The 14324-nt window shown below is 35.6% G+C and overlaps 1 protein-coding gene across 1 annotated transcript; it reads right to left on the reverse strand.

Annotated features, from left to right (window-relative positions):
- Window positions 1–576: 576 nt before the first annotated feature.
- gpr185a (G protein-coupled receptor 185 a) lies at window positions 577–13735 on the reverse strand. The gene is made up of 2 exons (XM_067423919.1): window positions 13471–13735; window positions 577–6688 (listed from the first exon to the last, which is right to left on the reverse strand). The coding sequence occupies exon 2, from the start codon at window positions 6663–6665 to the stop codon at window positions 5679–5681; it is 987 nt and encodes a 328-aa protein (XP_067280020.1). The 5' UTR covers window positions 6666–6688; window positions 13471–13735; the 3' UTR covers window positions 577–5678.
- Between the last annotated feature and the right edge of the window lie 589 nt (window positions 13736–14324).

Below are 14324 nucleotides of genomic sequence, written 5' to 3' on the forward strand. Positions count from 1 at the left end.
AAACTACGCATTTGTTTTGCATAGGCGCCCTCCAGTGGACAAAAGCTGCATAGTGCACCTTTAATGGCCAAAAGTGTCATTACAAAAGTTCACAATGCTGCTGCAGGTGAAATATAATGTGGACAACACTGAATAAATATATTTTTGTCAGGTTAAATATTGATAATTGGTCACTCAACCCCTTTATCTAAACCTCTCTACTTAACCGTCGGACTCGCACATCCGTCATGTTTGTAGTTTTTTAACACGTTTTATCCACGTTTGTAGTTCTAATCGAATCCTTCAACTCGCAATGGGTTGTGGGTAATATCAGCCGTTATGTGCGTCCGTGCTGCGAATTCTGACCGGAAATAGTAAACCATCCGGGTATCTTTGGAATACTCTTTTCAACATACTACGATTTGGGACATACTGATTATATTTTCGAGTACTATTTAGTATGGATAGCATGCGAATTGGGACGCAGGGAGAGAGCAACACTGTTCTGATAAAATGTCATAGACATTTGATTAATGACAGTTTACATTGAACTACAGTCGTAAGAAAAGGGCAAAAAATAAATATACAATGAGATCATGTTTTTAAATGCATCAATTTTAATTACAACTAATCAGAGGTACAGATCAGCTCAGATAAAAGGGCCTGCGGGTATTTTCTTGGACAAAGGGAGGTGTTGGGTCCGAAAGGTGTTGAACCTCTATGTTGTGCAGTAGAATAGTGTCCCATTGAAAACACAGGAAGACACACAGGAGCCATGTTTCTGGGCTGGATGTTCGACAGAGATCGGTGCCATGCTATTTATGGATTCAGTCACACACAAGGACTGAAACTTTCTAAGGAAGTACAAAAATATACTTCTATATAGACATTACACAGAAAATAATTGTAATGTGACATGTATGAAGACCAACCCCAGGCAGCAACGGTTGCAGTCTGGGACATCATCTTATATCAGACTGGGTTATTGTTCTACAAAAAAGACAACAGGCGGTACATTCAGGAGAGAAGACATCTTATACATTATTTAGAATAACACCGTTTCATTCAACTTCAGTAAATCCGACATGTCAAACGTGGTTCTTTGGCTGCCTCCACTCATTTTGTCTCAGGTGAACGGATGACATTCGCTATGATACCCAGATGAAACTGAGATGTTTTCACACAAACGTGACTGTGAAGACAAACACACAACTGTTCTGTACTACTGCTGCCTTTACAAATATAAAACGAACATCTTAATACACAAAGCCAGTGCAAATAATGCATAAAGCACCACACATTCACACAACATTCGACTGATCTGAAAGCTGCCATTATCGCATGACAGAAAGTGATTATCTCCATGTCTGTTCGTACAGTGGCTATAGTGTTGTAAACATCACCGTCAATATCAGTATATTAGTAATCATGTACACAACTGAAACATGATGCATTTAATAATGAATCACTGGAGGATGAGAATAGTACAATATACACATTAGTGTGCCAGTGGAATAATTGTACAGGGGTTCGTTTAATGGCAAAAATTAGTATTGACAAGAAACATGTATGCTACATTTGGATAATTATATATACCCTTTTGATGATGATATTCATTTGTATTTGGACACCACATTACTATTTGATTATCTGTGTAAATGCATATAGAACATCCACTTATATCAATGCCACCAAACACCACTACAGAAATTGCTCTTTACATTACAGCGTTCATGTGACTGTGTGTTCAGGATTATGTATTTAATGTGTAATTATTGCTGCGGGAGTTTGATTGACAAGTGAGCGATCTGACCAATCACAGCGTCGAATCCAGCTTTCTGTCTGACAGTCAAACCAGAAAAAATTGTTATTAGATTGACGTAGGTGGATTTGAACTTGAAAAATAATGTGTGTTTGACGTCTTTAGTTGAAACTAGTGTTGTAGTACTCGAGACTGATCTTGGTTTTGAGACCAGGTTTTGTCTCGGTCTCGACCACATTTGTACTCGGCCTTGTCTTGGTCTCAGACTCAGGATTTTTTTTCAAGATCGGTCAAGACCACGACTGCTGGGATATCACTAAACTGTCAATGCATTGTCTGATTTATTGTGCCGATTCAGAAATGAGGGTCAAAATGACACCAAAATTAATACAAATGCTCACAAAATTCAAGATATTGTTGCAAAAATGTATTCGTGTTAGATCTGGAATTTTATATTATAGCGATAACGTGATATAATTAACCGATATCACAAGAGCAAGAGAGCCGTTTTCACAAATTGGAGCATGACTGCAAACTTGATACTGCTTTTATACAAACATTAAATAAATAAAAATATTTGTAATTGACCAATTCAGATGTGTCTTCTGTACCTCCACCAGTGCAGGGATGAATTTATTTGTTAATGATTTCGTTTGGTTGGTATAACATGCAGCTCTCTATATAGTTTATTATTCTAATGTTATGATTCTTATGTTTATTGATTAAACATAAGTAATTTCTCAGGCAGTAATGCGGGTCTTTATGAATTTAAGGAGTGCTGGTCTGGTCTTGACTCGGTCTCAACGCACATTGGTCTTGGTCTCGGATTAGAGGTGGTCTTGACTACAACACTTGAAACAACACACCTTCTGATGTTCAGTCACGTTTATTTGGTGCTGTAACTAGTCATAAAGTGGAAGAGATGATTGGTTTGCAAGCCGCTTGAACTGAGGCGACACATTTAAGAGCCGCAAAATAGCATTTACTGTATGAATTTCTTAAAAAATTACCCAAAGATTCAGAGAGGCTTTGTTTCATACCAAAATTAACCTCCAATTGTGTTTTTCTGTGAAAACGATGTACAGTATTTTGTTTATTCGCCCTCAGACTTCATGATGTATTTCTGTAGGTATTTTAAAAATCACTGGATATTTGTATTTTGCTATAACTATTGTATTTTTGCCTCAGTATTTCATTTCATTGTAATTTTTCTGTAACTACACTATGTGAACTGTGGTTAGCTGTAGCCGGCATTCAAACAACAACTATAATTGTCCATCCATCTTTCCATCTTCTATTCCTGCGTTATGTAGGGTCACAGGGGAAGGCTAGTACATGTCCCAGCATGCCTCAGGCCGACGGCAGGAATCACCATTGACAGCCATAATGAAACCACTACAGTTAGTTTTACAGTACAGTTGTACTGTGGTGAAGCAGCTTGCAGGTTATTTGTTGGCAGTAAGTATGGAGCTCCTACATGGTGATGGAAAAAATGTGAGATGTGAAGAAAATGTATATTTGTAAAATTAATTTTAAAACTTTTGTCTTCTCTTTTGCAAAACTGTTGTTTTCCCAAGAAACTTTGAGTTCTCTCGCAAAAGCACTGAAATTAAGTTCCCCAACTCATACACTGTAAAAAAATGATTTCAAAAGTGAGTTACCTGGGTGCCTATACATTTTGAGTTAATTGAAATTTTAAAAAATGTAGTTAATACAATGAACATTTTTAAGAATCGACAACCTTTATTCATTATACTATATTATTAAAAGATTGTGTAAGCATATTGGGTAATTGTGTGTTTTATTTGTGATGACGCAGTGAAACATGCCAAATTGTGCTATTTTCATGATTTATCACTTTTTTATGTGGTTCAGATACAATAATAAGTTTCTATTTATTAAACCAATTTCCTTGATTGTATCAACTCAAAATTTTAATTTCAATGAACTCAAAATTTCAAGGCAACCAGGTTACTTACTTTTTTAAGTTAAACCAACAATATTTTTTACAGTGTAGTTGTTGTCAAAAATATTGATATTTCAATATGTGTCGATACTGAAATATCTGAAAAGGTTCCAATACTCCTTTTCCCTTTGGCTTTCTCCTCTCACTCACTCAATCTCATTCGCTCCGGTTGAACAGTGCTTGTTTCGCTCATAATTGTATTAATTTCTGCAGGTTTTGCACTTACACACCACTGATCTATATGAGTGGCACTCTCAAACAGCTTGTGAGTACCAAATTAAGTTATTTTTCATACAAAATTATGTCATGCCCGCCTTGCAGAGTAAATACAGTCAGTTTTGGAACGTCATCTTTGAGGGAAAATGCATGTTGTGTAGCAGTATATTGGATCCGTGCATTTGTTCTTAAAGTGACAGGAGCCTAATATTTCTGCTGATGTCTGTAGCTTTAATTGTATGCATTAACCAGTATTTAATTTTTACAATGAAACTGAATTTAAAAAAATACAATTTTATTTTATACTTGATTACTTTCATTTCCTACCTGAATACTAACCCACTGTTAGACCCACCTAAAAAACTTAAAGCCATGTTCATTTCATTTGTTTCTTTATTCTATTGTATTTATAAGTAATGTCGTTTGCAATTTGTTCTTATTTTATCACTAACTGTTTACCTGTGCTGTTTGTAAGCTATTACAACAAAATTACCCAAATTATCTAAAGATTATGATTATGACATAATAACAAATTATCTGTATGCCACTATATATAGCAGTTCTCCCTGTGGTATCAAAAATGGTATTAAAATATTGATATTTTTCAAGGTATCATATCGAATTAGGAAATTCCATGACAAGGCAAAAAAACTAATTTCTTTGGGAATGCTACATTTTTCCAAGTGAATGTGGGAACGCAAAAGCATTGAAATTAAAATTTCCCTTCTGTCTCATTTAGTTTTTTACCATTATCATGTCATTTTGGAGCTCTATAAGTAAGTTACTGTTGATATTATACAAAATTACTGAAGTGATCAATTATAGTAACGTCTTTCTTACTTACTACTCCACCAAGGAGCAAGCCTTCCCGTCATAACTCACATTGCTTCTGCTTTTGTTGATTAGTGCTCATTATATTGAGTGAAAATAATGAAAAGGAAGCTTGTGAAACATTATTAGCTTTGCCTTTTGTGCAACCTCTGGTGGTAGGAAAGTGAACTGAATTTTTCGAGAGATTTAGCTGATCTCATTGACAATTTACCTGTGGCAATGTTTTTGCAAACCACAAGATATGTACCAATAGGTACATATCACTGCAGTTTCCAACAGAAATGACCACTAGAGGCAGTAAAACAGCAAGTATTTTTTAGCTGTTTTTTTTTTTAAACCATAGTCCATGATTTGTAAATGAATACATTTTGGAGTTTGCGTCACTTAACCAGCTCCATATGTTCGGATTTTCTGACATACTAAGCTTGCTCGATAGCTCAGCTGATACAGATTGTACACAATACTGAAAGCTAAAAGAGCTCAAAGACGAGTCCGAAACAAGCTAAAATGACATGGATACAATCTTTATTTTTACAAAACATGCCAGATTCACGCACATCTGTTCAGGTACAGCTTTTAGCGTCACCCGAGTGGACATTTCACTGAAACTGTTGCGATATGTACCAATTGGTGCGTATTTTGTGGTTTGCAAAAATGTTGCCACAGGTACGTTTTTCCAATGAGACCAGGCTGGATATTGAACATAACTCCAATTCCTATTAACCCCTATTCATTAATTTTGGCTTCAACCAAAGGCAAAAACAATTCAACCAAAAAAAATGTCAAAACCATTGAAAATATTCCATGAAGTAAGGGTTTTTCTAGCACATTGTGCTATTAAATTGCCCAAATAATAAACATTTCTAATGCAACGTGCTCTTCACAGATAGGCCACTACCACGATTGTGCTTTGATTCGAAGACGCTACACATCGCTGGGTGTCCTTGGTCGCATGGTGAATCGGTAAGGCATGCATCCACAACAAGCAATCCTCAACGATCTGAGAATCTCAGGGTTCCTGAAGGCATATATCATAGGGTTAATGATGGAGTGGCAGATGGCTGGAAGAGCCGTGGCGTACGTGTAGATCACTGGGAACCGTGTGTCCGCCACCAGAGAGTACATGGCGAGAGGGAACCAACAAAAAGCGAAAGTGCACAAGATGGTGGTGAGGGTGGAGACCCCTTTCGTAGTGGAAGACGCGTGAGACGCAGCGATAAACTGCCGCTGAACTGCGATTTGCTGAGCATGCCTGAAGGCGATCTTGCAGATCTGAAGGTACAGCTGCAGAATGAGAGCGAATATCAGGAGGAAGGACACTGCGAGAGCGGCGGCGTTGCTTTTATTCACCGGTCGACAGATGCTACAGGTGCTCTCGTCCTCCAGGCAATTCCAGCCCAAAACTGGAAGTGAGCCGAGCATGATGCTGGTGACCCACAAAAGCACGAGCGTGGCGTAGGTGAAAGCCAAAGTGCGCTCGGTGTGGTAAGTCAGGGCGTTGTACAGCGACAGGTAACGGTCCACCGTGATAGCCAGGATGTTGAGCACAGATGCCGAGAAAGCTGTAATTAGGAGCCCCGCTGATAGCAGCGTGACGAATCCTGAATCGACTATATAGGTTACGATGAAATTGAGGATCAGGCCCAGGCCGGCGAGGAGGTCAGCGAAGGCCAGGCTCCCGATGAGGACGAACATGGGCGCTCTCAGAGCCGGCGTGTAGGAGATCAAGGCGATCACCACAGCGTTCTCGCAGGACATGAGCGTGCCCGTCACACACAGCAGCACGTCCCATGGGTTGAGGAGCACCGGCACCGGCACCGGCTCCAGATCCCAGGACGGGACAGGAGACGCGTTTCTGTCCTCCAGCACATCCCAGTGGAAGAGAGAAGCGTTCTGGAGCAGGTTACTCATCGCTACAGCAGGAGGCCGGATCACTGGAGACCAGACAAGCAGAAGAGTCACGTAAGAAAGCAGGATGGATGGATGGATTGGATGGATGGATGGATGGATGGATGGATGGATGGATGGATGGATGGATGGATGGATGGATGGATGGATGGATGGATGGATGGATGGATGGATGGATGGATGGATGGATGGATGGATCTGACTTTATATCACTCAATTCTGACTTTATATCTCTCAATTCTGACTTTATATCACTCAATTCTGACTTTATATCACTCAATTCTGACTTTATATCACTCAATTCTGACTTTATATCACACAATTCTGACTTTATATCTCTCAATTCTGACTATATCTCTCAATTCTGACTTTATATCACTCAATTCTGACTTTATATCTCTCAATTCTGACTTTATATCACTCAATTCTGACTTTATATCTCTCAATTCTGACTTTATATCTCTCAATTCTGACTTTATATCTCTCAATTCTGACTATATCTCTCAATTCTGACTTTATATCTCTCAATTCTGACTATATCTCTCAATTCTGACTTTATATCACTCAATTCTGACTTTATATCACTCAATTCTGACTTTATATCTCTCAATTCTGACTTTATATCACACAATTCTGACTTTATATCACACAATTCTGACTTTATATCTCACAATTCTGACTTTATATCTCACAATTCTGACTTTATATCTCTCAATTCTGACTTTATATCTCTCAATTCTGACTTTATATCTCACAATTCTGACTTTATATCTCACAATTCTGACTTTATATCACTCAATTCTGACTTTATATCTCTCAATTCTGACTTTATATCACTCAATTCTGACTTTATATCTCTCAATTCTGACTTTATATCTCACAATTCTGACTTTATATCTCTCAATTCTGACTTTATATCTCACAATTCTGACTTTATATCTCTCAATTCTGACTTTATATCTCTCAATTCTGACTTTATATCTCTCAATTCTGACTTTATATCTCTCAATTCTGACTTTATATCTCTCAATTCTGACTTTATTTCACTCAATTCTGACTTTATTTCACTCAATTCTGACTTTATATCTCTCAATTCTGACTTTCTATCACTCAATTCTGACTTTATATCACTCAATTCTGACTTTATATCTCTCAATTCTGACTTTATATCTCACAATTCTGACTTTATATCTCTCAATTCTGACTTTATATCTCACAATTCTGACTTTATATCACTCAATTCTGACTTTATATCACTCAATTCTGACTTTATATCACTCAATTCTGACTTTATATCTCTCAATTCTGACTTTATATCTCACAATTCTGACTTTATATCTCACAATTCTGACTTTATATCTCTCAATTCTGACTTTATATCACTCAATTCTGACTTTATATCACTCAATTCTGACTTTATATCTCTCAATTCTGACTTTATATCTCACAATTCTGACTTTATATCACTCAATTCTGACTTTCTATCACTCAATTCTGACTTTATATCACTCAATTCTGACTTTATATCTCTCAATTCTGACTTTATATCACTCAATTCTGACTTTATATCTCTCAATTCTGACTTTATATCTCACAATTCTGACTTTATATCTCACAATTCTGACTTTATATCACTCAATTCTGACTTTATATCACTCAATTCTGACTTTATATCTCTCAATTCTGACTTTATATCTCACAATTCTGACTTTATATCTCACAATTCTGACTTTATATCTCTCAATTCTGACTTTATATCTCACAATTCTGACTTTATATCTCACAATTCTGACTTTATATCTCACAATTCTGACTTTATATCACTCAATTCTGACTTTATATCTCACAATTCTGACTTTATATCTCACAATTCTGACTTTATATCTCTCAATTCTGACTTTATATCTCACAATTCTGACTTTATATCACTCAATTCTGACTTTATATCACTCAATTCTGACTTTATATCTCTCAATTCTGACTTTATATCTCACAATTCTGACTTTATATCACTCAATTCTGACTTTATATCACTCAATTCTGACTTTATATCTCACAATTCTGGCTTTATATCTCACAATTCTGACTTTATATCTCACAATTCTGATTTTATATCTCTCAATTCTTACTTTATATCTCTCAATTCTGACTTTATATCTCACAATTCTGACTTTATATCTCACAATTCTGACTTTATATCTCACAATTCTGACTTTATATCTCTCAATTCTGACTTTATATCTCACAATTCTGACTTTATATCTCACAATTCTGACTTTATATCTCTCAATTCTGACTTTATATCTCTCAATTCTGACTTTATATCTCACAATTCTGACTTTATATCTCACAATTCTGACTTTATATCTCTCAATTCTGACTTTATATCTCACAATTCTGACTTTATATCTCTCAATTCTGACTTTATATCACTCAATTCTGACTTTATATCTCACAATTCTGACTTTATATCTCTCAATTCTGACTTTATATCTCACAATTCTGACTTTATATCTCTCAATTCTGACTTTATATCTCACAGTTCTGACTTTATATCTCACAATTCTGACTTTATATCTCACAATTCTGACTTTATATCTCTCAATTCTGACTTTATATCTCACAATTCTGACTTTATATCTCACAATTCTGACTTTATATCTCTCAATTCTGACTTTATATCTCACAGTTCTGACTTTATATCTCACAATTCTGACTTTATATCTCACAATTCTGACTTTATATCTCTCAATTCTGACTTTATATCTCACAATTCTGACTTTATATCTCACAATTCTGACTTTATATCTCACAATTCTGACTTTATATCTCACAATTCTGACTTTATATCTCACAATTCTGACTTTATATCTCTCAATTCTGACTTTATATCTCACAGTTCTGACTTTATATCACTCAATTCTGACTTTATATCACTCAATTCTGACTTTATATCTCTCAATTCTGACTTTATATCTCACAATTCTGACTTTATATCTCACAATTCTGACTTTATATCTCTCAATTCTGACTTTATATCTCACAGTTCTGACTTTATATCTCACAGTTCTGACTTTATATCTCACAATTCTGACTTTATATCTCTCAATTCTGACTTTATATCTCACAATTCTGACTTTATATCTCACAATTCTGACTTTATATCTCTCAATTCTGACTTTATATCACTCAATTCTGACTTTATATCTCACAATTCTGACTTTATATCTCTCAATTCTGACTTTATATCTCACAATTCTGACTTTATATCTCTCAATTCTGACTTTATATCTCACAATTCTGACTTTATATCTCAATTCTGACTTTATATCTCACAATTCTGACTTTATATCTCTCAATTCTGACTTTATATCTCACAATTCTGACTTTATATCTCACAATTCTGACTTTATATCACTCAATTCTGACTTTATATCTCACAATTCTGACTTTATATCTCACAATTCTGACTTTATATCTCTCAATTCTGACTTTATATCTCACAATTCTGACTTTATATCTCTCAATTCTGACTTTATATCTCACAATTCTGACTTTATATCTCACAATTCTGACTTTATATCTCTCAATTCTGACTTTATATCTCACAATTCTGACTTTATATCTCACAATTCTGACTTTATATCACTCAATTCTGACTTTATATCTCACAATTCTGACTTTATATCACTCAATTCTGACTTTATATCTCACAGTTCTGACTTTATATCTCTCAATTCTGACTTTATATCTCACAATTCTGACTTTATATCACTCAATTCTGACTTTATATCTCACAATTCTGACTTTATATCTCACAATTCTGACTTTATATCTCTCAATTCTGACTTTATATCTCTCAATTCTGACTTTATATCTCTCAATTCTGACTTTATATCTCACAATTCTGACTTTATATCACTCAATTCTGACTTTATATCTCACAATTCTGACTTTATATCTCACAATTCTGAATTTATATCTCACAATTCTGACTTTATATCTCACAATTCTGACTTTATATCTCACAATTCTGACTTTATATCTCTCAATTCTGACTTTATATCTCACAATTCTGACTTTATATCTCACAATTCTGACTTTATATCTCACAATTCTGACTATATCTCACAATTCTGACTTTATATCTCACAGTTCTGACTTTATATCACTCAATTCTGACTTTATATCTCACAGTTCTGACTTTATATCTCACAATTCTGACTTTATATCTCTCAATTCTGACTTTATATCTCACAATTCTGACTTTATATCACTCAATTCTGACTTTATATCTCACAGTTCTGACTTTATATCTCACAATTCTGACTTTATATCTCTCAATTCAGACTTTATATCTCTCAATTCTGACTTTATATCTCACAGTTCTGACTTTATATCTCACAATTCTGACTTTATATCACTCAATTCTGACTTTATATCTCACAATTCTGACTTTATATCACTCAATTCTGACTTTATATCTCACAGTTCTGACTTTATATCTCACAATTCTGACTTTATATCACTCAATTCTGACTTTATATCTCTCAATTCTGACTTTATATCTCACAGTTCTGACTTTATATCTCACAATTCTGACTTTATATCTCTCAATTCTGACTTTATATCACTCAATTCTGACTTTATATCTCACAATTCTGACTTTATATCTCTCAATTCTGACTTTATATCACTCAATTCTGACTTTATATCTCACAATTCTGACTTTATATCTCTCAATTCAGACTTTATATCTCTCAATTCTGACTTTATATCTCACAGTTCTGACTTTATATCTCACAATTCTGACTTTATATCTCTCAGTTCTGACTTTATATCTCTCAATTCAGACTTTATATCTCTCAATTCTGACTTTATATCTCTCAATTCTGACTTTATATCTCTCAATTCTGACTTTATATCTCACAATTCTGACTTTATATCACTCAATTCTGACTTTCTATCACTCAATTCTGACTTTATATCACTCAATTCTGACTTTATATCACTCAATTTTGACTTTATATCACTCAATTCTGACTTTCTATCACTCAATTCTGACTTTATATCACTCAATTCTGACTTTATATCACTCAATTTTGACTTTATATCTCTCAATTCTGACTTTCTATCACTCAATTCTGACTTTATATCACTCAATTCTGACTTTATATCTCTCAATTCTGACTTTATATCACTCAATTCTGATAAACCCCCAGACACCCCCCCCCCACACACATACACACACACACACACACTAAACAATTTCCCCACCTATCATATTTTGCCTTAGTACTGACCCACCCATTTTTTATTTGCTTCCGACGCCCATGGCTGAAATGCACATAAACATAAACATTAGGTGATGGCTTTAATGGTTAACTCTTAAAGGTCTGTGATTTTTGAAATGGAGTTTTTAGTGGAAACCATTAGAACGTATGTTTTTTTTTCTCTGAATTGAGCTGAATAATTACATCACTGTCTTCTTTAGAGCTGCTTTATAGCTTGAATTTGATTCATAATTAATTAATGTTACAGCATTAACACTGTTATTTATCTGTTTATTAATGTGAAGCTATCTGCATTGTATAAAGCACTATATGAATAAATACGACTTGACTTAATTTTTCACCGCTAGTGGTCTCTTATTCAAAACAAAGGCGTGTCTTTATGACTTGATTGGGCGGAGCTTTTATTCTGACAACCAAACGCTTCCGCTCGTGTGTGTCTGTGTTTGTTTGTTTGTGTGTGTGTGTGTGTGTGTGTGTGTGTGTGTGTGTGTGTGTGTGTGTGTGTGTGTGTGTGTGTGTGTGTGTGTGTGTGTGTGTGTGAGCATGTTTTTGTGAAATATGAGGACATAAATGTGTATAATGACATGGGTATGACACAGGAATTACAAGGAGAGGGTGAAATATGAGGACATTACCCCACTTTTCAAAATAAATCATACAGAATGAGTTTTTTTTTAGAAAGTAAAAATGCAGAATATTTCCTGTGATGGGCAGTGTGTGTGTGTGTGTGTGTGCGTGCGTGCGTGCGTGCGTGCGTGCGTGCGTGCGTGCGTGCGTGCGTGTGTGTGTGTGTGTGTGATGGGTAGGTTTAGGGGCAGGTGCAGTATAAGGGGATAGAAAATACGGTTTGTACAGTATAAAAACCATTACGCCCATGGAATGTCTCCACATTTCACAAAAACAAACGCGTGTGTGTGTGTGTGTGTGTCTGTGTGGTAACGCAGCTCTGTTTAATCATCATATCACACACATCTGAGTGTGTTAAAGGGATGTTATAATACTACTCTGGTGCTACTATGAGAGACTTGTTCACACTGCAGTGAGCGAGATCATAATCAATGATTGGTTTCTGTCCATCAATGATCCAAACAGTTGCTCACCTGTCTAATAAAACAACGGAAATAGAGGGTTACACGTGTATGATGCCTTTAACGGTCCATGTTCTGGTTAAAATAGCTTATTTCTCTGGATTTAAATGTTTTAAGAAACATTTGGGATATTGTAAGTACACACAAATATATAACAATGTTCTAGTGGTTTTGGGATATTTTAATTCAAATATCTTACATATTGTGCCTTTAAAAAGATTACTAAAAATATACCAGGGCTACACAACAAAAGCCAAACTGACCTGTCACAGATCTGTTCAAAATGGGCTATTTTTAGCCCTCCGCTGCATGTAAAATAAGGGGCTATATTTAACTGAGCTAATAGCCAAGCTTCTTAATTGAAGTGAAAATATCATGCACACATTGTTGTAAAACACAGACTCATTGTGAAAAGACAGTACCGACCACTGAACGGGCTCGAGTCTCCATCCCTCTTCCGTCAAGAGAAGAATAGATGAGGCTCAGGAGCGCATCTTTTGGGGATGAAACTGAAGACGTGGTTGAGAGGGAGTCTGTCGGCTTGCTTCTGCTGCTGTTGTCGTTGTTAAGTATTCATGGTTGTAATGTTTGCTCGCCCGTTTATTGGAGGTCTCTCACCTGAGCTCAGCCTCGGCTTGTCATTCCGATCAGAACGCGTTGGCAGTTCACAGACATCTGCTTGTTCGCATCTGATTGGTCGCTGAGATGACTCGCGCGGCTGACGTCAATGGCTCGGTTTGCGGTATGATTCAGAACCAGAACCAGAAACACACACACACACACACAGCACAGACCCTTCGTTCACAATCACAACTGTCACCAACGCGACGCTACGCGACTGAACCAGAAAGCTGACGCGACGCGGCGAAACGCGCGGATGAAAGAAAGTGAAGAGCCATGATGATAATAAGGCAGAAAAGAGAGCCAGAGGGTCAGGGACGGAAAGAAAGAAAGAAAGAAAGAAAGAAAGAAAGAAAGAAAGAAAGAAAGAAAGAAAGAAAGAAAGAAAGAAAGAAAGAAAGAAAGAAAGAAAGAAAGAAAGAAAGAAAGAAAGAAATACAAACAAAAATAAAAAAACATAACCACATTTCAGAAACTTTTATATTATAACATAATGAAGAAGTATTAATTAAAAACGATTCTCCCCACAAAACAATAAACTAATTATACAAAAACGGTAAAGTGAGCATACAGCCTATTCAGAGTTTTAGTTACAGATGAGCGTTTAAAATAGATCTTGAATGTGAGAAAAAAATGGGGGTACAGAAAATTTGTTTTGT

This window comes from Pseudorasbora parva, chromosome 18 (assembly GCF_024679245.1).
Source record: "Pseudorasbora parva isolate DD20220531a chromosome 18, ASM2467924v1, whole genome shotgun sequence".
NCBI classification, from domain to species: Eukaryota; Metazoa; Chordata; class Actinopteri; order Cypriniformes; family Gobionidae; genus Pseudorasbora; species Pseudorasbora parva.